Below are 23111 nucleotides of genomic sequence, written 5' to 3'. Positions count from 1 at the left end.
GACGGAGGGGGGGGGGGGGGGGGGGAGGATTTGTGATGTGTTTTTTCCAAGTATACCAAAGCGTGCTGTATTGAAGTTGAAATTGGACAAAATATTAAACAGGGAAGATTTTGTTTCCTTTTATAATTGTGCTGGATTTGTGTTACGGTATTCCTTGTACAAGAAGGGAAGCCATGCATTCACACTGTAATTTGTGTGATGCGTTAACTTTCTAAGTTAACGTCCCACTCTTATTTTTGTGCAACGCATTTGTTTCCAATAAATAGCTGCTACTACTGTATCTCTAATAACATGGAAAATTCCAGTGCAGTAACAGGTCTTTGACTGGATGTGTTCCTCAGATAACACGAACAAACTTTTTTTCCTTAACTATTAATACCAAATATATTTTATTTACATTGCTGAGAACAACATGTTAGTTTCAGAAAGGCTTATATTTTAAGCTTACTCAGAAAATGTAAATGTAGTAAAATCACTTCTGTGTATTTGCTGCCAGTGCCTTAGGAAAGTCAGACCACATAGTTGGTAGAATGGTGTTAGTGCATGACTACCTGAAGCCAGAGGTGCTTGAAGAACCAGAGCAGCTTTTTGACAACAATAGACTCCTTTTCTGTGAGTGCACAAAACCTGCTGTCCTGTGTTTCTGGATAAAGCAAGATAAAGCGTAGTAATTAGCTCATTCAGAATTGAGAAAATCAGGCCAGCTCTTCTAATTTGTGAATTAAAGGAAACCTCAAAAGGATGAGGTCTGCTGGCTTTGAGAAGAATGACTTCATGACCAGAAACCACTGCAGGTTCTTAACAAATGGAGTTTAAAGGCCAAATGTGTTAGGACGGACTTACTCCTTATCTTATATTTAGCGCAAATGAGGCAGTTCTGTTTGAGACAATTTAGAAGTGCTTTTTTAGTGACTTCAGTTGATTTGTCTTGATCCAGAAGAAGCTGGATCCAAACAAGTAAAGACAAATGTGCCAGCTGGGATTTTCCGTATAGAAAGATACACACGGTACTAATTTACATAAATGTGTATTAAGCTAACGGCCAGGTACAATTTTTGCCTTTCTGATTAGCAAAGAGAAATAGAGTTAGTCTGAGGTCAGAACATAGCTGAACTATTTGAACAGGATTATTAAATAAAGATGACAGATGATTCTGGTGTGCATTCATGCTTCTTCACTATTCAAATTTTGTTTAAATCAATGCCCCTTGATTCCCAGTCAGTATTTTCACTTGCTTTCATCCTACCAGTATAAAACATAGGAAATCATTGTCACTGTTCTCCTTTTCCTGATTCAGAGCCTGTTCATCTAATAATCCCTACCTTTCTATATGTACATACTATGTGTACATGTATATAAACTATAACCTTTATTTAAATATTGTTGCTAGGGGAAAAAAAATCTTATATCTAAAACTGTGCAAGCAGTGTCTTAAGCGTGTTTTAGCTATCATGGGACAAGCAATGCAGTTTTTTCATGTGCTTTTAATATCCTGCACTTAGCTTGAAAATAAAAGAAGCAAAAAGCCACAGACTTCCTTAGAAACATGATCTGCAATTTGTTAAAAACAATTCTAATGTAGATATTTTTTCCTCCTAGGTTTTACCAAGAGACAGTACATCTAACACTTAACTTGGATCATCTCTTGTTCATCAGCTTGAAAATCATAACAGCCCCCAAAACTGACATTTGATCTGAAAGAAAAAGCTGTGACAAATGGACAATATGTCTATTACTAACACGCCAACAAGTAATGATGCTTGTCTGAGCATTGTTCACAGCTTGATGTGCCATCGACAAGGTGGAGAGAGTGAAACTTTTGCAAAACGCGCAATTGAAAGTTTAGTTAAAAAGCTAAAGGAGAAAAAAGATGAATTGGATTCTTTGATTACAGCTATAACCACAAATGGAGCTCATCCTAGCAAGTGTGTTACAATACAGAGAACGCTGGATGGGAGGCTTCAGGTTAGTACAAGTGAAAATCAGATGTTTTCCTCCTAGTGAAGCTGGAGCAAAAGTGAGTGATGCAGGATCCTAGAGTGTTGAGGAAGAGTAGCTCTTCTCTTGCATCCCCCCTCGCCCCCATTTGTAGGCATGTTTTGTGGCTGGAGCTCTGGACTGCTGCAGTAGTTGATTATTTTTTTTCAAAAGGAGCAGAAGGCGTTGGATCAGCCGTTCTAAACGAGTGTGTGTGTGGCAGTAAAAAGCAGGGTCACGTAACAAATTCGGCTGTTTATCCTGGTATTTTCACTACAAGCTTCTGTTAGCTCTGTGTTGGTCAGCAGTGTGAAGAAAGACCTATGATCCCTTGCTAAGGTACTCCAAGGAGTCTGCACTGAGGATTTATGTTAGCCTTATATCATCAGTACTCAGTACCTGTATAGCTTGGGTTGCGATTTCCTTGTTCCAGGACAGATGTCATGTTTGCTGGCTAGCTTTCTGTCTACCCTAGAAGCATTTTTTTTTTTTCCAGTATAATGGATTGGCATTCTTCTACTTGTAAATTCCTTATAGTGTAGCTTAGTGCCTCGTTCCTCTTCTTCTGGGGCAAAGCTCCTTCATCATCCATGGTGGGGAAGGTGACCATACATACTACATTAAGCACAAATTCTGCTTCTGCCATTTTGTATCCAGTATTTTTTCTTAAGAATCTCAGTGTTGGCTTAACCGTAGCAAAACCCTAATAGAAATTTATTTCTGTTGAGTACAGAACTTGGGTAAACTCGACACCACCTTTTTTTTTTCATATTTTGATGATGGAGAGAGGTTGTGTTGTTGTTTGTCCTCTTCCAGCTTTGCTCCTCACTAAGTAAAGCGAAATGTCTTGCTACTTTCCCAATCAACTTTTGTGTCTAACTTTTTAGGTGGCTGGTCGCAAGGGATTCCCTCATGTGATTTACGCTCGTCTTTGGAGGTGGCCTGATCTTCATAAAAATGAACTCAAGCATGTTAAATATTGTCAGTATGCTTTTGACTTAAAATGTGACAGTGTCTGTGTAAATCCTTACCATTATGAGCGTGTAGTATCGCCTGGCATCGGTAAGTAGACTCTTGATTTAAAATGGAACAGTGGGAATAAAATGTAAAATGTTTCCCTTTTGAGTGTAGAAAATACAGGCCTAAATTGGAAACATTAACTTTTAATGATGTAATTATAAATTACGCTCATATGCTCTTGTCCATCTTCTTAATGGAATTATTCTTTTACCTTTATTCCAGATTTGAAAGAACAGTTTGTGGCTTTTGTTTAAGCCTTTCTGTTGGCTTTGCACACAGTTCTTGCAGTTAATGTGTATCCCAGGAATAACTTAGCATGGAGACTTGTCTTGTGATGGAGGGGGTATAATACGTAGAGTCTGTAGTACTAATTTGTAAAGGCTTATAAACCTAATGTTCAAACGTTGTTGAAGATCTCTGCGTATATAATGCTCCACACCCCCTTTTCTTTTTCTTTTTAAAGATCTCTCAGGATTGACACTACAGAGTTCTGGTAAGTAGCTCTGTTTACTACTGCATTTCTATGAGCACAAACTGTGTTAAACTCTTCAGTATGTACACAGTTTATTCCTGTGCATCTCCTTGGGAGGGAGTATAGAGAGCAGATGGAAATGCATTTGTCTCTCCGGTTTTGGAAAAGCAGCTAAGTAGCATATGAGAGGCAAGTATTGATGAACTCTTTAAATTGAGGCTTCAGCTCAGCTTGTAGCTATGTTCTGTTTTCATTGCCTGCAACTTATAAACCCCAACGAAAAGGAAAAACAAAAACCTCACTGTTGAATGCTGCTAACTGAAAAAAAAAACCAAAAAAACCAAACCAAACCAAACACACACCCAAAAACGTGTGCACCCATATGATATACTAATTAATTGAATTGGGAATAATAGATGCTTATGATTCAATAAGTAGTTTAACAAGAAAATAACAGAAATTCTGTAATTAATATGCAGTTGAATGAAGCAGTCTAATAATCTTCCTCTCCCTGAAACTTGAGAGAAATTGGACATTAAATGTGCAATGAACATTTTTCAGAATCTGAGATTATGCAGCTGGTAACTGCTTTATTTCAAAACTGAATTTTTTTTTCCCCTTCCAGAAGAAGTTCACAGAGAAGGAAATTTGGGTAGTCCAGTGTTTTTAGCACATTATTAGAAGTATTCAAGCAAAAATGACTTAAAAACAACCCAACAAACTGTTAACTTCACAAGCTTTAACTTGCGTGCTCATCTTTGCTAATTTGCATTGTTACCTGTGTCTTCTGAAAAATGATCCTTATGTACAGCATCAAAGCTTACTAGCCAGCAGTTAAATACATAATAAGTGTTTTCTTCTTGTGCTACTCTTTTTGCAGCAGGAAACAGAAAATTACTGTCAGATTTTAATATATTTAAGGCTGCTTTAAAAATGGGCATGGGAGCTAATGTAGTGTAAGTGTTTTACTTGAACATGCTCAATAGGATATATAGAAATAAATTCTTGTAGTGGCGATGGTAGTAATTTCCTTATGCTGTATGTGGAATATTCTGAATGAGTGGCTACATTGTCAGATATAGAGTAGTGTTACGTTGTTTTTGAATATGCATTTGATGTTTCGAGTCAATTTGGATGGGAGTTGCTTAAAATTACTTAAGGGATGCATGAAGTATTTTATGTGCTGTGTTCATGAATTACATTTTTCATAGAAGCTTTATGTATGTTCTTACTTGTATACTAGGAATTGGTTTGTTAGCTACTGCATTAACATATATTTAGGTGCTCGACAAAAAGTATGTTTTTCCCTTTTATTAACCATGTCCAATCGCACAATGATGGACTAGGAAACAAAATGCTATTGGAGTCTACTACTCTGGGACTAAACTACTTGTTTGATAGCAGTAAGCAAAATAAACAGTTTGCTTTTCTATCCAGTTATGCTTCAAAATTTCCTGCTTCTGACTTGAAGTGTTTATTTGTAATTTAGAGGAGTGCTTTAGCAATGTTTATCTAGGTTAAATCCTCCCCCCGGTAGTTTTAATAGCACTGTTATAGCTTGAAGGTAGTAGTGCAATTTGTAGTTAAATCTTGAAAATAGATTTCCTTTGCATGTTTAACCGTTTGCTTCTTCACAGCTCCATCAAGCATGTTGGTGAAAGACGAATACGTTCATGACTACGAGGGGCAGCCGTCATTGTCTTCTGCCGAAGGCCATTCAGTCCAAACCATCCAGCATCCACCAAGTAACAGGGCATCTACAGAGCCTTATAGCACCCCAGCCATGTTAGCTCCTACTGAGGCTAGCACTACCAGCACCACTAACTTTCCCAACATTCCTGTGGCTTCAACAAGTAAGATCATCGAGACTACATGAAATACTAAACTGTGAAAATGTGAAAGCTCAAAGATAACCACTGATTTTTGCCAAAGTAGGTCTTGCATTGGAACTGTGCTGCTGCCACACTACACTGATAAAGTGTGTGGCAATATGACCTAGGCAGTCTCGTAAGTGTTAACATAAGGTTTTAACTTGGAGCATAATTGGAGTAACTTTTCCTGGTGACTCAGTCTTTTTTTCAAAGAGACTGACATTACATGAGTGTTACAAGATTGTTTTGGATACGCCAAAGGTTCAGTGATACAGTGTTAAAACATTGACCGCTGACAAAACACTATGGCTATTACTGGAATAATTGCTGTAGGAATGGAAGAATTTTATTATTTTATTACAACAGCAAGCGGGACAACAAACAGATACGCTGCAAGATGGCAGTATCGAGAGGTTTTCAGACAATTCCTTAGTGTTCCACAGCTGACAAAATGAGTCTTCCAGTTTTAACGATTATTTTTTGTAATGGCCCACTGTGCTACCAAAGTGACAGCCCTAATTAATATTTTCATGAGTCCGGTGGAGTGCTGCGTTGAAGTTTTTCTTACTTTTCTATGTGTATTTGGTACAAGTGGAAGAGTCTGGCTTACCAACATCAAACCTCACACTTCACTCCAGCAGGACAGTAAAGCAGTTACGTATGCAGTGTCCTGCAGCCCTGATGTAGGGAAACCGTGAAGTTTGGAGGGGTTTCGCATATTCTCCGTCACTTTGATATCAAAGATGTGTGAATATAATGGATTTCACGTTACCAAATTGAATTACGGTGACATGGTGTTTTGATAATGTTCTTTAATTTTAGCTGGCAACTTTTTTGCTAAAACTAATGATGGTTTTGCCAAGCTGAGATACGATGTCTGTATTTGTCTCCAGAGAAAAAAGGATAGGCAGTTTAATTGTATTGCCTTTGCACAACAGTTTATAGTCGATAACTTTTTCTCATCAGTGCTATAATTGTTGGAGCCAAGTGGACAGGAAAAAAAAGCTCGTTTTTAGGTTTTAGTTCAAGTTTTCAGTGTGTTAAATTCTGCTAGCCACAACAGTTTGAGAGTGCAAGTGTACTTGTGAAACTGCTGATCAGTTTAGTGTTAACGGCTGAGCTGAAGCCTTTTAAAATCAAATTCTGTTAACCTGTTCTGAAATATCTGTAGTTTTACTTTAAAGCTTAGACAATTCTTGAAATACTTATTTGGGAGAACAAAAAAAACCAGCAACTTTCTCAGGAAGGAGTCCAGTGATGTATGCAGCTCTATTCAAGCACTATTTTTAAAAATAAAATACTGTTCAGTATGTCTTGGAGGAACGTAAATTTAAGTGAGTGTCCTCCTTGGGAACAGTGGTTACAACATGTTGAAAGTAAGCAACTTATTGGACCTACTGTTGGCCTGTTTGGATTCATACCAAATCTACTCCAGCTACGTTATTGAATAAAACCTGTGACATCTCTTCTTCTTTCCTTTCAAACTGAAAAATGAGATGTGAACAAAACAAAGATGCGGTTGATAAACAGAGTTCTCTGCATACTTCTACTCCTAAAATATTAAGGGTGTCAGAGTCAAAATTAGCTGATGCAGAGCATCTTGCTTCAAGTTTCCTAAGACACTCTGGTGGGTGGAAAAAAATACTGAAACCGAACTTGTAGGAACTGTGTATTGCAGTGCCCTTAGTTGGGTGTATTTTCCTACCCAGTAGTGCTGAGCTCTTCTTAATTAAAATTTTGGAACGTTCATGAATAGGTAGTGTGTTCTTTTACCAGGTCAACCTACCAGTATATTGACAGGTAGCCATAGTGATGGACTCTTACAGATTGCTTCAGGGCCTCAGCCAGGAACTCAGCAGAATGGGTTTACAGCTCAGCCAGCTACTTACCATCACAGTGAGTATATACATACGTGCACTCTTCTTAGTTTTCTAAAACCGGTTTCCCAATGTTCAGGAGAAATAGAGGATTAGAAGTGAGATGCGGAAAAACTCCCTTAAAAACCAACCACTCCTTTCTTTTTCTAGATAGTACTACAACTTGGACTGGAAGTCGGACGGCAGCCTACACACCTACCATACCTCACCACCAGAATGGCCATCTTCAGCATCATCCACCTATGCATCCTGGACATTACTGTAAGTAGTGCAGATTTTCAAATCACTTTGTTTTCAATGTTGTTGAATGGTGGGGGCTCATTTGTGATTATTCTTTACCCCCAAATCCTTTTTTTTTTCATTATAGAACTACCATTACTATGTTTAGTCTATTCTGACAGTTAAATATAAGAGCTTGATGGACTTTCCTCTGTTAAAGCAGAAGAGACTAGAAGTTCAGGTAGCTATAGGGATACCATCTATATTATAGATGTCTTACTATACCTAACAAAACTTGCATTTCCTTTCTAAACCTCTGTTTTTAAAGCTTTGCAGTCTTGTAGTAAATATTTCCTTTGCGGAAGAGGAAGTTGATTGAGAATGTGTTGTTTGGATATTTTTCTTTCAAAACTTTGAAGTTCCTGGCTGTTTTTATTTTCTAGAAATTTTGAAGTCATGTCTTAACGATGTAACGATCTACATGAAGCTTTGGAAGATGTGTGTCCATGTACACTAGCCGATTTAAAAGAACTTTGTGAAAGCTCGTGCAGTAAAGTACTTGTCAATAAAGTGGTCTTGCCACAGCCTGATTCATGGGTACATTTGGCACACAAACTTGAAAATCTTTTTCATCTACGAAATAGGACCACAACCTCTTGTTTTAAGGTACAGGAGATGGGAAGGAAAAAAATAAAGTGATCAAACTTCTAGTGTAAGTGTCTAGCACAGTATATGCATTATGAGAGTATAGTGCAAAAAACCCCCACCCAAATGATAGTTTTTCTAAATTTTCTGGCAAAAGGCTAAAACAGTTCTTTATTTCCTGATGTAGTACTTAACCAGATCACCTGTTTGCAGCAATGCTTGTTAGTGGGGGGGAGAATATACTGTGAGTTAATGTTAGAATAACTTTTCAGCTTGTCTCTATCAAGAAAATTGTGGTTTAGATATGGTTATTAAGTTTCATTATTTTGTTCTGTTAGGATCCCACTTCATTTATCATCTTATTTGTCAGATATGCAAGAATGTAAAAACTTTAGTGGTGCTGTAGATACTCTATAAATGTTTCTCAGTGCATGTATCTTTCCATAATTAATATTTGTAACTGGCTGGTGATACCACATAGAGCTTTTCTTGCCTGCTGCCATTTCTCGCTTCAGAAAGTCGCATGTTTTGACACCTACCAACATTGTGCCTGTTTTGACATCTTGTTGCAAAAGCTGCTGTTACTTATAATACTATGTTCAAGTCTTTCCTTCTTCTTCTCTGCTGCCTGTAAGGGACCTAGTTATTTTATAAAAGTGGAGAGAATAAACTGACCGATACCAAGGCCATATTTAGTATTTTTTTCTTTAGAAAATGAGTTCTCTAGGGCTTTTTTTCCCTCTTCAGGGAGTGTTTCTTATGGTCCAGTCTGCAGCGTGCTGGGCAACTTGTTCTGTGATTGATGAAACTAATGAAGTCTGGTTTCTGACAGATTTATATATCACATGCCTCTGTACAATGATTCTCTCCTTGCCCAACTTGGGGGCAGATGTGAAGCCTACGTCCTATTTCCATTACATCTCCATGCTACATCTGGTTTCGGCTCTCTCCTGGAGCTGGGTCTGGCTTGAGCAGCATGCAGCCTTTCTTCCTGGGTTACTAATGGAGCTCTTTGCTCTACTCAACTTCTGAATTTTTAGGAAACCTCTAAGAGTGTAATTCTTCTGTGGGCGTTTTTCTCCCCTGTCAGATTTGGCCAATTAATTCAGAAATTACTGGGATTTATAACATCTGGCATCCTCACAAGTCTTTTTTCATAGGAAAACGAGTTAAGAAAGAAAACCTTATTTTTCCTCATGTAAAACAAATTGCATGTTTTCTTTTAAAGGGCCAGTTCACAATGAACTTGCATTCCAGCCTCCTATATCAAATCATCCTGGTGAGTAAAATCTGACAAGTAATGCTAAGTATTGTGGAAGCTAATAACTTTCTGGTTTGAGTCTGATTTTTTTCTTTTCTTTTTTTTTTTTCGTATCAAGTACTCTGAAATTTGTGAGAGATATGTTCAAAAGAGGAGAAAGGAAAGAGAGGAACCATTTTGTGATAAGTCGTCTTTTGAATTCGGACCTCTGTTTTGAAATAGTGACATATTCTATGAACTGAATTTAATTTCAATGCCCAAGTCAAAAATGGCAGTCCTCAAACCCACGCTGCGCTGGTGTTCCTATCCTGGAGGTGTCTGAACTCTGAATGTCCTCGATCCTAACTTTGCAGGGTGCCTGAAGTTGCACTTTTTGCCTGCTTAGAAACATCATGGAGTTTAGGTCATGCCAAAGCCCTCTTGGATCCATGATCCAGAAGTCCATCATCACAGCCAGATACCCTGAAAGATAGGTATTGCCCTTCTTAGTATTTGGGTGCTGAAGTTCCTCTTTGGACCTTTGCATACAAGCTTGCTCTTTCCAAGAGTCTTCATTAATGGTAGCAGTTCATGGAACCGATGAGGTCTCGTCTTGCGGTACAAGCTAGCTCCATTGCAGGTGCAAGGCGGTATTCTGTTTTTAACGACAGCAAAGCTGTTGCCTGTATAGGGGGAGCTGCATAGTTGAAAAGCCTAAAAGTTTAACTCATTTATTCATTGGCCAGTGACTAAATCAGTACCAGAAATAACACTGTTGATAATTGCTGGCTGAGCTTAACTGTAGCTAAATTGTATTTCATATTATTTAGTATGTCTTTTTCACCCTATTGATTCACCTATTGATTTTACCCTATTCAGTCCTCAGAGACATGAGTATTTATTTGAAGATAAAAAAAACTTAAAGGAATTCAGGCACCTTGGTTTATTCTTTTCTAATAAAAACAGAACAGCAGTTTCCTAAGATAAGTAGGTGTGCTGTTGGGTGCTGCAGTTTGTAATGAACGAGTACCACTTACGGCACTGGGAGAGCTCTTTTTCCTGTTGGCTTATCAGGCTGCTGCGTTTAGGTCCTATCGCGTTAGCTCTTCTGCTTCCCCTAGGTTGAGTTCACTGTAGTGCTGATTTTCTTTGCCCTACCCAACAAGCTGCTTAAGTGCCAGCCCTGTTACTCTTGTGGAAATGGGCCCTTACAGTCAGCAAAGGTGCTGAGTCCCCGAAATCCCCAGTGATTAAGCTTTATGGCAACTCTAGGTTTTAGTATGTCTGAAGAGAGAAACTTGTAACGCTGAAAGCACGCGCAACAAACTGTGCAGAAGGCTTGACAAGCCGGTTGCTCCCAGGTAGCACACAAGCAGCAGATACACATGTACAAAATCACTTTGCGTGCTTTGTCAGGTTTCCTCGCTTACTTGGGTGTTTGGGTTTCCTTTCCTCACATGGTAGCTTCTTCCAAGTACCGTCTTTCCTTTGTAGCCAGTTTTTCTTTTTAAAATAGTACGAGTTAAAAGGCACCTCTTTGCTACTAAAACATGCCATTTTGTTCTGCTCCCTGGCTTAATACTTCCTTGTTTTACCCCATACCTGACTTTCTTGTGTGCAGACAAGATCAGTATGTGATCTTTGATGTTTTTCCCCCATTGCCCTGCTTTCCAAATCCGGTTTGCTTTGCAGGGAGGATAGAGAAAACTGACTTCACCTAGGAGATAGTTACTCTTATATCTTAAGCCAGATCTGTTTGAGAGCCTAGCCATGAATAGGCATATATGTATTACTTCTTTATGCTAAAGGAGGACAAAATCAAGCTATAGTCATAAGGTGCGGGAATGCAGATGGTTTACAACATCTAACGGGAATTATAAACTGTACAAAGACTTGTAAGATCTTAACTACAAAGAAGTCTAGCATTGATGTGTGCTCAAATAAAAACGACCGGCCCATGTTCGTTGTAGTATGTAGTATTTTTTCTGTGCTAGCAGACACGTCTGTCTATCTGAACTTGCTTATATGAACGTGCATTCTTAATTGGAATGACAAATGCAGTTACAGAAGGCTTAATTGATTGTCTGGAATGGGTTTATACTTGGGGGGTTTTTGTGCCTTTCAGTCAGTTGATTGTATATATTCTTTAGCTCCAGAATATTGGTGTTCAATCGCCTATTTTGAAATGGATGTGCAAGTTGGAGAAACATTTAAGGTCCCTTCAAGCTGTCCAATTGTTACTGTTGATGGATACGTGGATCCTTCTGGAGGAGACCGTTTTTGCCTGGGCCAGCTTTCCAACGTGCATAGAACAGAAGCCATCGAGAGAGCAAGGTATTCTGCAGATCCCAAAAGCTCCAGCTGTCTGTGGTATTTGATGATATTTTGTTTTGCCTTCAGTGTGTGCCTCCCTTGTGAAATTACAAGTATGGTATGGTTTTTTGAACTGAATTAACTATAGTAGAGCATATCTTTCTAGGCCACTGCTGTAATACATTCAAAATGTGAACTGTGTGATGAAGACCTTCAGTGCTTTGCAATAGCGTATTGCTTTTCATTGCTTTCAAAGGCTGTGCCTTACAAGGATAAAATTAGCAACTCGTGCCATTACGTATGCAAGCTGAATATTAGCTCTCCACACCACAGAGCGATGTGAGAATAACTGCAATATATAGATTTGTCAAAGGAGCAAAGGAAGGTTGATAGAGAGCTAGCTGGATATTCATTCATTCTCACCGTGCATGTGCTAGGCTTTGATGTGGAAGCATAGAGAACCGAAGCAATCTTGCGACTTCTTTTTCTTCTTTGAAACGAAAAGGAATAAAATGATTCCATGTCTTCAGAAATGTTGCATTATGACAGTCAAAATGCTAGATTGCTCTGATGTGATCCAAATGAATATACAGTTCTGCATTAAAATGTGGCTTTGTCTATGTACTTGAGTGACTTTCTATACTAGAATACTTGTGGAATTTTACACTTCTGAACAGAACTGACTGCGTTTGGTATCCCAGCTCTGTATTGTCAGTGAGTGCAGTAGTTCCTACTCGAGTATCATTGCTTCTACGTTCCGTGTTTCCCATAGATCTTTACATGGTATTACAGATGGTTTTTTACTTGACAGATTTTGTGTAACTGTATACTAAGTTATACCTAAGATGATAACTACAATTTCAAGTCCTTGTGTGAGTGGAGTGTAAATTAAGATATTGCAGATGACTGAGAGCTGGAGAATTGTTTATGGTTTATTTAGTAAAGGTCTGATTTATAGTATGTATACACAGGTGCATTGGAACTGTTTTTTCTTTTTCAGGTTGCACATAGGTAAAGGGGTGCAGTTGGAGTGCAAAGGAGAAGGTGACGTGTGGGTTAGATGCCTCAGTGACCATGCGGTCTTTGTTCAGAGTTACTACCTGGATAGAGAAGCAGGGCGTGCACCAGGGGATGCTGTTCACAAGATTTACCCAAGTGCATATATAAAGGTTGGTTTGACGTTGCTAGATGAAAATTGTGGGGGAAATAGCATACCTTTGGTTCTTGTTTAGGGAAGCTGTGAGACGCTGAAGTAAATGTAACTTTGCTTTTGATTATCCTTTAAAAAAACCCTAAAGCTTTCCATTTGACAAGTCACTTAAGACAACTTTTTTAAATGACTCTAAACTGAAAGTATCATCTAGATACTACGACAGTAACTAATTTTGTATTTTGTAACAAACAATCTTGATAGCAGTTTTTTGTATTTTTAGCTTTACAGTTTTAAATTAACTGCTACTAAAATTTTTAGCATAGGTTATCTGTTTCTTTACTCTCTCTCCAAAACAAAAAAAGTTGGGAAAGTAGATGCAGAAGAAGTGTAAAGCATGCGTTAAAGTGTTACGAACATGAAGTGATCCAGGGGTCACAGAAAGTTGCATGGAAACAAATTATTTTCAGGAGATTCTTACTTGGACATGCCTCTGCCAGACTTGAAACTTTATTTAGGACAAGTCACACTTGTAACAAAAATCATTCTTGAATTAGAGATAAACTGCTTGAAGTTTGCAGTGATTTTTTTTTTTTTTTTTTTTAAATCCTCAGTTTTGCAGGCAGGTTGTGTAAGGAAGGTGAAAGAAACCCCACTGGCCTCTATGTACAAGCTTTCTAGTATGAGAACAGAGTTCCTGTATGCATTAGTGCCAAGCCTGATCACAAAGATACAAAATGCCACCGACCTGAAACCTAGCTGCTGAAACTTCAGGCCTATCAGTTATTGGTATTTCTTTTAAATAGACTTAACACATTTCAGTAAAGCGGTGAAGAAGAATAAAGTCTGACGAAGTTAAGCAGGACTTGCTGGTTTCCATTTTCATTTATATGCCTGTCTTCTGGAAATCCTGGGATTTAACTAAAAAGTCAGGATTTTATCAGCCTGTAGCATCCTTCGGACTTTGATCCTCCAGTCAGTTCCGCACAGGGTGCTGCCTTGGCCTGCTCAGCTCAGCCAGGTTCTGGTATTGCCAGTGGTGGTAACGTCATATGAGAAGAGTCTCTAAGAATCAGCTTTAATGGATTATTTCTGTTAGAAATTAAACTAGTCAGGGAAGGTTTGCTTTTACCCAAGTGTATGGTGAGACTGTAGCAGTTGCTTTGGGAGGGCAGAGGTCCAGATTATTGGGGATGGGAGCTGAGGAATTCTTTCCTTCATTGATTTTGGTAAGTCTACATAGTTTGATTTTTTTTTTTTTTTTTAAAGGTGTTTGATTTACGCCAATGTCATCGTCAGATGCAACAGCAGGCTGCCACTGCCCAAGCTGCTGCTGCTGCTCAGGCTGCAGCAGTAGCTGGAAACATCCCTGGACCAGGATCAGTAGGCGGAATAGCCCCAGCCATTAGTAAGTACATTAACTGCTCGGTCTCCTTTTTTCCTTACCTGAAAACAAGTAACACAGCTCTCCCTCATGACAGCACGCCCCCCCCCATCCACCCACTGCCCCTGCAAACGGTACAAGTGAACTTGGAATGAGGTAGCAGGGTTGGGGCTGGGGTGGCATCGTGGTAAGTCTGTATTCATTCACTTTGTACCTGCTCCACACACCAGTTGTCACTCTCTAGTCCTCAGGGGATGTTGGATATGCGGTACAACAGAAAACATTTATATACAAGGTCAAATAGCGTAACCCTGTTACTTTAAACAGAGATACTTTTGGCTGCTTAGACCCAAGCTTGAAAAATGATCTTTGAGATCTAAGCTCATAAAAACATTACTCAAAACAATGGGGATTACTGAGCGATAAAGTCCTTGACTACGTTTAGGGAAACTTAATATTAAGATTCTCGAGAACAGGAGGAAGAGAGTGTGAGGGTGTGTTTTTTTTTCTTTTTTTTTTTTTAAAGTTATTCTGGGCTAGAGTTTTCTTAGTTGCTGAATTCTAGGTCCTTGAAACTATACCTAAGTACTTTTAAAAGTGTAACTACTTATGTGTCTGGGACTGCTTTATGTGCCGTAGTGTTTTCTGGATTCCTTGTTTTGCCAAATGGCTCTTTCCAGCTATCTATAAATTGCTGAAGGCATTTGAGGGAATGTATTTAACTTCTGTCTTAGCCATACTTGTGATTTGAAGTTTGACAGCTGTATTCATCTTTTTATTTTATTAGATGCAAGTAGTGTAATTTGTTAACCCAGCTCCCTGTAGGTGATCAGTCTTGAGTTCTTATGCTGGAAATGCAGCATTTGGCAAACCTCAAGAATAAGTATTTTTTTTACCATATTTCCTAAATAAGGTTTACAGGCACTGTATCACGTAAGACGTTAGGTTTCATCGTGTCCGCTGTATTATAAGGAGTTTTATACTTCAACACACTTTCAAGATTGCAGAATGATGAAAAAAAAATTTGATTGGAAGAAATGCAAAATGGTTGCCCTGTCGCTTGTAGCAGAGATCTAGAAATACGGATTGGCCTCGGCTGTGGTGAGAGGGAATTGTACATGAAGAAAGAGCCAAGCAAAGAGGAATGGCTAAACAAACAGATGATAACAGAGCATGTCTGTGAACACTTACTTGAAACCTCTCCTGTTTAGGTTTGTCAGCTGCTGCTGGAATTGGCGTAGATGACCTTCGCCGCTTATGCATACTCAGGATGAGTTTTGTAAAAGGTTGGGGACCTGATTACCCAAGACAGAGCATCAAAGAGACACCGTGCTGGATTGAGATTCACTTACACCGTGCCCTCCAGCTTCTAGATGAAGTACTTCATACCATGCCTATTGCAGACCCACAACCTTTAGACTGAGATCCCTCTGCTGCACTGCTGTGGGCCGTTATATTGTGAGGATGGTGGATTGTAAAATACAATTCTGTTTATAACCTGAAGATATATTTTACTTTTGTTCTGCTTAATCTTCTAAAACCAGGTTTTAAAAATGTGTTTGCCGCCTTGCTCTTAGCAGAAAGAAACCGAACATGCAGAATTTGGATTTCAGTTATTTTCAGAACTTAATTGTCATAATACATGGCTCAGGGCTTAAAGTGAAAGGTAAACGCCTTATAGAGACTTTACAGTATTGGGTTTGTTCCCTTTGAAACTTTCCTTCTCTATTACGGCATCTTGGTGATAAGCCTCACGGGAGCCTTTTGTATGCAGAATATATATTATATATATATTTATAACAACTTTAAAATTCCAACTGATTTGTGATGTTCTTTTTAGGGAACAATAGTTAACAGAAGACTTCTTTATTTTGTTGACTATCTTGTTACGGTTTTACAAGATTAAAACGTAGAAGCTGCCAAAAAGTGAGGGATGAGACATACGTTGTTGGCATTGATTAAAAATAGCGAGGAAAAGAAATGTGGCTTTTCCTTCACTAGTTTTTAAAAAAGATATCTTAAATTTTTATTTATATAGACACGTGAGTTTTAAAACACTAAAGGGAACGGATACTTTCAGTGCTGGCACTCAGTTTAAATACGACGTGAAATACCCAGTCTGCGAAGTTGCCACTGAAATTGCATAATGAGTACCTAATGGCAGGAACATATTTTCATAACTACTACTGACTTCTATGATTTTACTCAAGTAAAACTTGGCAGGTATTTTAAAAAGTTGCATGACTCTCTTTTTACTTGCATATACCATTAAATCATGTCTAATATTACATCAACATATAGGATCCAGTTTTTGTATCTGTTCACCATTTCCACTCAGGGCAAGATGGCAAACTTGTTTTTATACCTCTTGGTTATTTTAAGCCCTATGCCATCAATGACCATATCAATTGGCAATGACTTTGTATAGAGAATTTATAGTAGAAAAATGCAAATGTATTGACTGTATGACAGATACAATATGTATGCTTTCTCTCTAGTTGATAGTATAAATAAAATTATGAAAACCCTGATTTTTATAAATTTAGTTTGCTTCTGTTATGTAATTCTGCACCTCGAAACCATTGATCTTGAGTGATGGATTACTTTCCTTTGCAAGACCAGCAGCAGCAGCAGCCGGTGGTGGTAGGAATTTTTGTGGGTTTAAACTTGCCAGGAAGCAAGTCCAATTTTTCTTACTTTCACTGCTTCTCAAAAAAAGCACGTCCTGAGGATATCTCTTTTGGCTATTCGATGGGGTATGAAGAGGGAGCAGGAATTCCTTATTTTTCAGCGTGTGTGGAGGTGGAGCTTAGTTAAACAGGCTTACAAGCGCGAAGACTCCAACCCAAGTCCTTCAAGCGCTGCCAGTTCGCTCTGCCTGCCGTACTGTACTGAGCCAACCTGGCAGCACAGTTGCAGTGGTTAACATAAGTGGAAGTCTGGGAAGAGATTGTTCAGAAGCTTTCTGCCAAGCTTCTTGCACGGTTTCAGGAATCCGTAGAGGGCTATGACACACGGCGTTTAGGTATTGCTTCCCCCGTCGGCTGAAATTCTTACGAAAGAGGTCAGCAGGCATTGTTTCTGTCCTAGGCGTGGAAGCACAGAAGACAGATGACTTCGGGGTGATGGCCAGGAATGGATGAGTTTTCTCCGTGTTTTCGTTGACAGTGTTGCCGCCTTCAGACTAACTTCTAAAGAGATCACTTTTGTTTTTCCTCTTATGGGGCAACTTCTTGATGTTTGGAAAAACAGCGTTTGCTTTTCTCAAGGCCTTTAGTTTAAAACCTTTTTTGCTTTCCTTTCTCTCCTAATGATCTAGTTTGTCCGAAAAGCAAGTTTCTTCAGATTCTTGAGGAACACTTTCAGTCGAGGATTCTGACTACATCCTCAGAGAAGCTTATTAACCAGCTGCTCGGTTACGCTTCATCCACAGCAGAAAACTTGACTTGGGGGAAGAAATGAAAAGCCTGACTACACGTTTTTCTTGCCAACCTCCCTTTTGAATTGTTTGCCCTGCTCTTACCCCCGGGTTCGAGGTGCCTCGGCTTTTGGGAAGTGTCTAGCCTTCTGAGTGATGAATTGCTTAAACAGACTGTTCGTTTGATTAGGAGTCCCTGAGCTTATTCCCTGTTTACCTTGGTGGTTTTGCAAGGTGCTTATCTTGGAGGATGACTGATGGGTATATAGCCACTTCACAGAAAACCCTCTGTACCAGTTGTGTAAGTTTTGATTGTGCCAAACTTTGATAAAATAATGAAAGACTGCTTCCGCCTGTTGGTGTTCGTGCCGGTATTACAGTCTGAAAGAATTCAGCTGTTAAGAATAGGTTTTTCTGCAGATGTTTTGCAAGTTTCCTTAAGTCTCTACCTACAGTGAATGGTACCTACAGCGTAGTATTCAGATGGCCAAAAAACGTGCAGAATAGAACAACAAAATAACATCAGATGAGTTTATCGGAACCAAGAAATCACAGGCTCCACATGGGGACAAATCTGAACATTGTGTGAGGCAGTAAAAATACTGAAATGGCATCCATCTTACCCACCAGGCAGTGACCGGTAAGATGCAATCCTAACTGTTAAAGGGCAAAATGAGAGAATCTCGCTCTTCGTTTTTAATATGCCTTTAACTTAATTCTTGTACTTCCACTTCTTATGGCAAGGCATAAAAGGCAGTGCATAATGGATTGGAAACCCTTCAGCAGCAGCACACTGAATCTTTGACAGTCTTGCATTTACGTCTTTTTCTGAGATTCAAAAAAGAGCTACAGCTACTTGACAGCCGTGACGATCCCCATACGCACTGTAGGCAGGGATGTCAAGAATGCCAGAATCCCGTCTCCTCTTCAGCTCCGAATGTCTCAAATTCAGTGAATTCAACAAGTATTTTTTCAGCTACCAGTCTCTTGCTTGCGATCCTGCTCCCATGTCTGCTCTGCTTAGTCCTTTCGATGAAGCAATTACCCCCGTGTTTCTCACCCTCAATTACGCGCTCCTCAAAAAAAGCATTGTGCTGGAGTACTTTGTAATTTCGCTTCATGTACTGGAGAGCTGGGATTAGCACCAGCAGGTTTAGCCGGCTTTAGCCGTGGTGGTGTTAGTTTTGAAAGCAAGGGCATTTAAAGTTAACACGGTAGAGATGTAGGAGAGGAAACCTTTTCGCCGGAATGGTTTAAAAATACTTAATTCGAAGAGGAATCCCTTGGAAGGAGCCGTAACCGCTAAGCGGTGCTGGTTAGAAACGCTTGTTCCTTACATCGCTTTTCCGGGCTTGGTAAGAACGATGTGCTTAGGGACCTGGACCCCCTGGCTGCGGTACAAATCACGTCGTTGACAGCTCTAGCCTACTGAAAAGCTGGGAAGTACGCTGGCTGCTTTATAGCGAGGGACCTAAAGTACAAAGGAGACCACGGTCTCCCCCAGTCACCGAACAGGTCTGTAGCAGCAGTAGTCATTGAACCTGTGTCCGACTCCTGTGCCTTACCTCTGAGACCATCTTACTTCTTGTGACACTTCTGAAGACGACAGCGTCCTCTCTGCGTAGCTCAGGAACGACTGCCTCAATTCTTTTACTAGGAACTGTTAAAAAATTCCTGTGCCAGTGTATATAGGGGGGGCTTCTGCCTCTGGACCCTTCAAATGTTGTTTACGTCTTGATGGTGGTCTTTATTGAGACATCTTTAATCTCTTCTTTGAAGAGTAAGCGCTTTAGAAAGGACTGTCTCCTTGCTTTGCGTTTTTACTCTGCTACGCAGAGTGACTGGGATCGCCGGTCACTTCTTTAATGCAACCAGTTAAAGACAGCCAGATGGGCCTTCCCCTAAGTGGGATTCAGGCTCCCTTTAAGAAATCCTCTTTCCTCCCCTCCTTCTCCTGTCAGGCCCCATGCTACTTAGCATCTGCTCTATAAAATTACAAGGTGCTTAGTTGTCAGGTATTGTTAAGGACACAATTTTTGAGAGGTTACTTTGTTTTTTAAAGGAGGACTCCAACATTAAAAGCGATGGTCTTGCCTGGTCCTGCCGATAACGGGAGTGTTTCCGTGACCGGTAACGGGTTTTCAAGGACCGTGGCACTGTTCTTGGGACTGAGATTTGCGAGTTGCCTATTGTAGGCATTTGCGTTATTCATGAGCACTAAGCTGGTGGCTTCTACCCCTGGTGCGGGTAGTCGGCACTTTGGTCCTGGACAGGGAAACGAAAGCAATGGAAAGCACTTCTCCACCAGTCATGTAGGAGCTGGATGCTGAATCGTTGTGTCATCCACCTCCAAAACGCTATTCTTGATTGCCCGTTTCTGAAAACAGTCTGGGAGGTGCGACCACCCCGAGTCAAAGCTGCCGCATACGATGCTGCTGCGGTCCCCAAGAACTGACTTGACTTTTCAGCGCTATGAAAGTTTCACTTGGTGAGACCCGGTGGAAAGCAGAACTACTGTCGACAAAATCTCCAGAGGTTTTGGCACTGCTGGCTGCTGTTGTGCCTTGTGAGTGATACATCGCTCCTAAATTTACAGGACTTAATTCTTTCAAGCTCACCAAAATCACCTAGCGCTTTCTTGCTCCAGTACCTTTTTCTGTGTCTTTTTGGTGAAGTTTGGTAGCACTACTAAGTTGTGATTCGGCTGGATTGAGAGCTGCGAAGTACCCATAACCCAAAACTCACCGTGAGAGGGTTTTTTGAGCATGAAAGCCTAGTTAAGCGTTTCTTTTAGCCATTGCCTTTTGATAAGCGGTCAACAGAATTCCCAGTAGTTCCTTTGTAGCTTACTGTATGTTTTTCATTAGACCTAGTTTGTGGATAATATACTGTAGTTAACTTTCCTGAAATTCTGTAACAGAGTATGTTTTTGATTAAAAAAGGTAAAGATTCAAGTCTTTGGCTTCTTTATTTCATTCAGTGGAGAGCTTTTACCCTGTTTCTGGCCAGCTGTCGGAACTGCTAGCCGCAGTCTTGAAGTGTGTCGTGGCTAGCAGAGCTCTGCGGGGCAGGACTGCGATTTCAGAGGGTCCTGTTCTCGGAGTCTCCCGTGTCAGATACTTGGGTGCAACCAGCATCGAACACAAACCCAAGTGCAGTGTCCAGCGTGGTGGGCTCTCCGTGCACCTGAAGGCACGCCGGTACCAGTCTGTCTTAAGCTGGTGCGGCACACCAGCTTTGCGGGTGCTCACGTTAATGGGAAGTATTTCTTTAAAACTTTCAGCCAAGCCAAAGCTCTGTGTGTGTGTGTGTGTGTGTTGTGAGAGAGAGAATATGAAGTGGTCTCAGAGCAAGGACCAGAGACTGGAGCAAGTACCAGGTCTCCGCGGCTGTACGTGCCGGTGAGTGATTGCCATCTTGTGTTAAAAGGTGCACGGGAGCTCTACTCCATCGACTCCTGCAGTCGCCAGGCTGCAACGAATAAATGAATAAAATACCAACCACGGCAAGGCATGGGATCTAGGAATAAAGCAGGAGACAGGCGATGCATTTGTAATGCTCCGGGTCTCTGCTGATCTCGGTAAGCAACCTCTAACCGAGGTTAGAGAAAGGGGGAAAAAAGCAAAACAATGCTCTGAACCCCAGTGATTTACGAGCATGAGGCAGGGAGAAAATTCCTTCTTAACCGCAGATCTGGTGGCCTGTTTAACTCGGCAGGAACGGCTACGTCAGAGCGGCTTCAGTGCACGCACCCACTCTGTCCGCAGCTGGGGCTTCACAGGTAGCTGTGGAGGGATGGAGGGCACCGGTGCGCAGGTCATCGCGTGTCCTGAGGCGTGAGACTAATTCCTGTCATGCAAATGGAGATACTTCACCCCGAAACATCTTCCTGGACGTACAGAAACATCAAATACTGGAGTTCTCCTCACAGATGAATTTCCCGTCGCCAAGGCTCTCCTGTTCAGATGCACAGTCCCTCCGTAAGCTCAGCAATTGCCACCTTACACCAGTTTTAGCTCCTTACCTCTCCAGAAAGTTTTCCAGACCCTCCCTCCCGGCGCTGCTAGCGACCCTTCTGTAACTGCTGGCTGGTCGTGGCCAATGTAAAACCATCGGAGCTCACACTGGTGTTACCCTCTAGAGCACTGAGCAACTGTCTGCCGGCACGTGATGCTGAACATTTGACTCCCCTGACACGACCGTGTGGCTGTAGGCTTGGGGTAAATCCATGGTAGGAAGCTAAAGCAGGACCAAAAAGTCTCAGTCCGAGCACCGGCTCCTCCTGACCCGTCATCCTGCGGGTGAAGTGTGGGCTTCCCTTTCTGGGCAAAAAAAGATCACGAGTCTGGATTGTATTTTTTCCTCTTTCCTTGACCTGCACATACAAACATTGTAGAAACGCATATTTTTTTTCCCCTGCTGATGGCACGCACGCCGTACAGGGTGGGGGAGATGCTGCACAGGGTGGGGGGGATGCAGCACTGGGGATAAACTGCCTGGTTTTCCCAGCTGAGCCCTGGCCCCGTTGCCAGCTGCCGGTACAGTCTGTGCCCACGGCAAAAATCCCTCTTAGCCTCGTCTGTAGCATTGCTGCCAGTCGATGCGGTTCCCAGGCCCCGCTAACGCCCTGCCGGTCCCGCTCCCCAGCTGCAGCCCGCAGCCGTGCAAAGCTGGAGGGGTTTGTACTGTCAGATGTCACCAGTGCTTGAACTGTGACCCCTCCTAAATGGCCTCGTATGTTAACGATGTTTGCGCTCCGCTGCGCCAGCAATTGGAGGGAGCAGATGGCCGGGGCGGCTGCGAGGTCCCTGCGCCGTCCCGGGTGTTCAACAGCTCTTGAGCGGCAGCTCGGGCCCACGAGCGTGCCCGGTGTTGTGCTTACCCGGCTGCTGGAGGTGGGAGCCCCAACCCGCCCCGGGTTTGGGCAGGATGGTGCCAGCCTGGCACAGCGAGCTGCGGCAATTTGAAATCCTGCAGAAACTAAGGGGTTTGGGGATTGGTTTTGGTGGTTGGGTTTGTTTGTGGTTTTTTTTTTTCACCTGCAGCTGCAGCGCGACGGAACCGGAGATGGGGGCATGCTGCTCCATAGCTGCTCCCGCAGAAGGGTGTGCGGAGACGGTGTCACACGTGTGTGCCCTCAGAAGCCTTTAAGGGACATGGTGCCGGTGGGTCCCGCGGCTGCTGGGGTTCCCCTGGCATGGAAGGGCTGGGGACAGGCGCCACCGAAGCCATCCTCAGCCGGCAAGCGCTGCAGCTCTGCAGTGATAGCCCGGTGGTGGTGGCACTGTCCCACCTCACGTTTGTGCCTCACGTCTGGGTCAAGAGGGCCTCTGCGCTGCCCGAGGGGCTGGGGACGTCCCCGTCCCCATGCCAGACCCCTGCCCACCCGCCGGTGCCGTTTGCATTCCCATGGGAGCACTGGGATGACCCAAGGGGCACAAGGCTGCCGTCCTGGGGAGCCTGGCCGGGGTGCTGCTGCGGGGCCGTGGCCGTGCCCCCGGGGGGGGGGTTTGGGCGGCGGGGGG

General features: G+C 41.7%; 1 protein-coding gene across 2 annotated transcripts; it reads left to right on the top strand.

Moving 5' to 3' along the window:
• Positions 1–1603: 1603 nt before the first annotated feature.
• Positions 1604–20538, top strand: SMAD4 (SMAD family member 4). Of its 2 annotated transcripts, XM_009273812.2 has the most exons (11): positions 1604–1965; positions 2865–3039; positions 3461–3490; positions 5107–5322; positions 7117–7236; positions 7368–7478; positions 9310–9360; positions 11472–11655; positions 12635–12803; positions 14054–14192; positions 15380–20538. In XM_009273812.2, the coding sequence occupies exons 1-11, from the start codon at positions 1717–1719 to the stop codon at positions 15589–15591; spliced, it is 1656 nt and encodes a 551-aa protein (XP_009272087.1). In that variant the 5' UTR covers positions 1604–1716; the 3' UTR covers positions 15592–20538. The 2 variants fall into 2 exon arrangements, with proteins under 2 accessions (XP_009272087.1, XP_009272088.1); XM_009273813.2 differs by lacking the exon at positions 7117–7236 and having other exon boundaries at positions 1608–1965.
• Positions 20539–23111: the final 2573 nt, after the last annotated feature.

This window comes from Aptenodytes forsteri, unplaced genomic scaffold, assembly GCF_000699145.1.
Source record: "Aptenodytes forsteri isolate BGI_AS27 unplaced genomic scaffold, ASM69914v1 Scaffold31, whole genome shotgun sequence".
Taxonomy (NCBI): Eukaryota; Metazoa; Chordata; class Aves; order Sphenisciformes; family Spheniscidae; genus Aptenodytes; species Aptenodytes forsteri.
The sequence above is the reverse complement of the archived record's forward strand: the minus strand, read 5'-3'. Positions and strand labels throughout refer to the sequence as shown.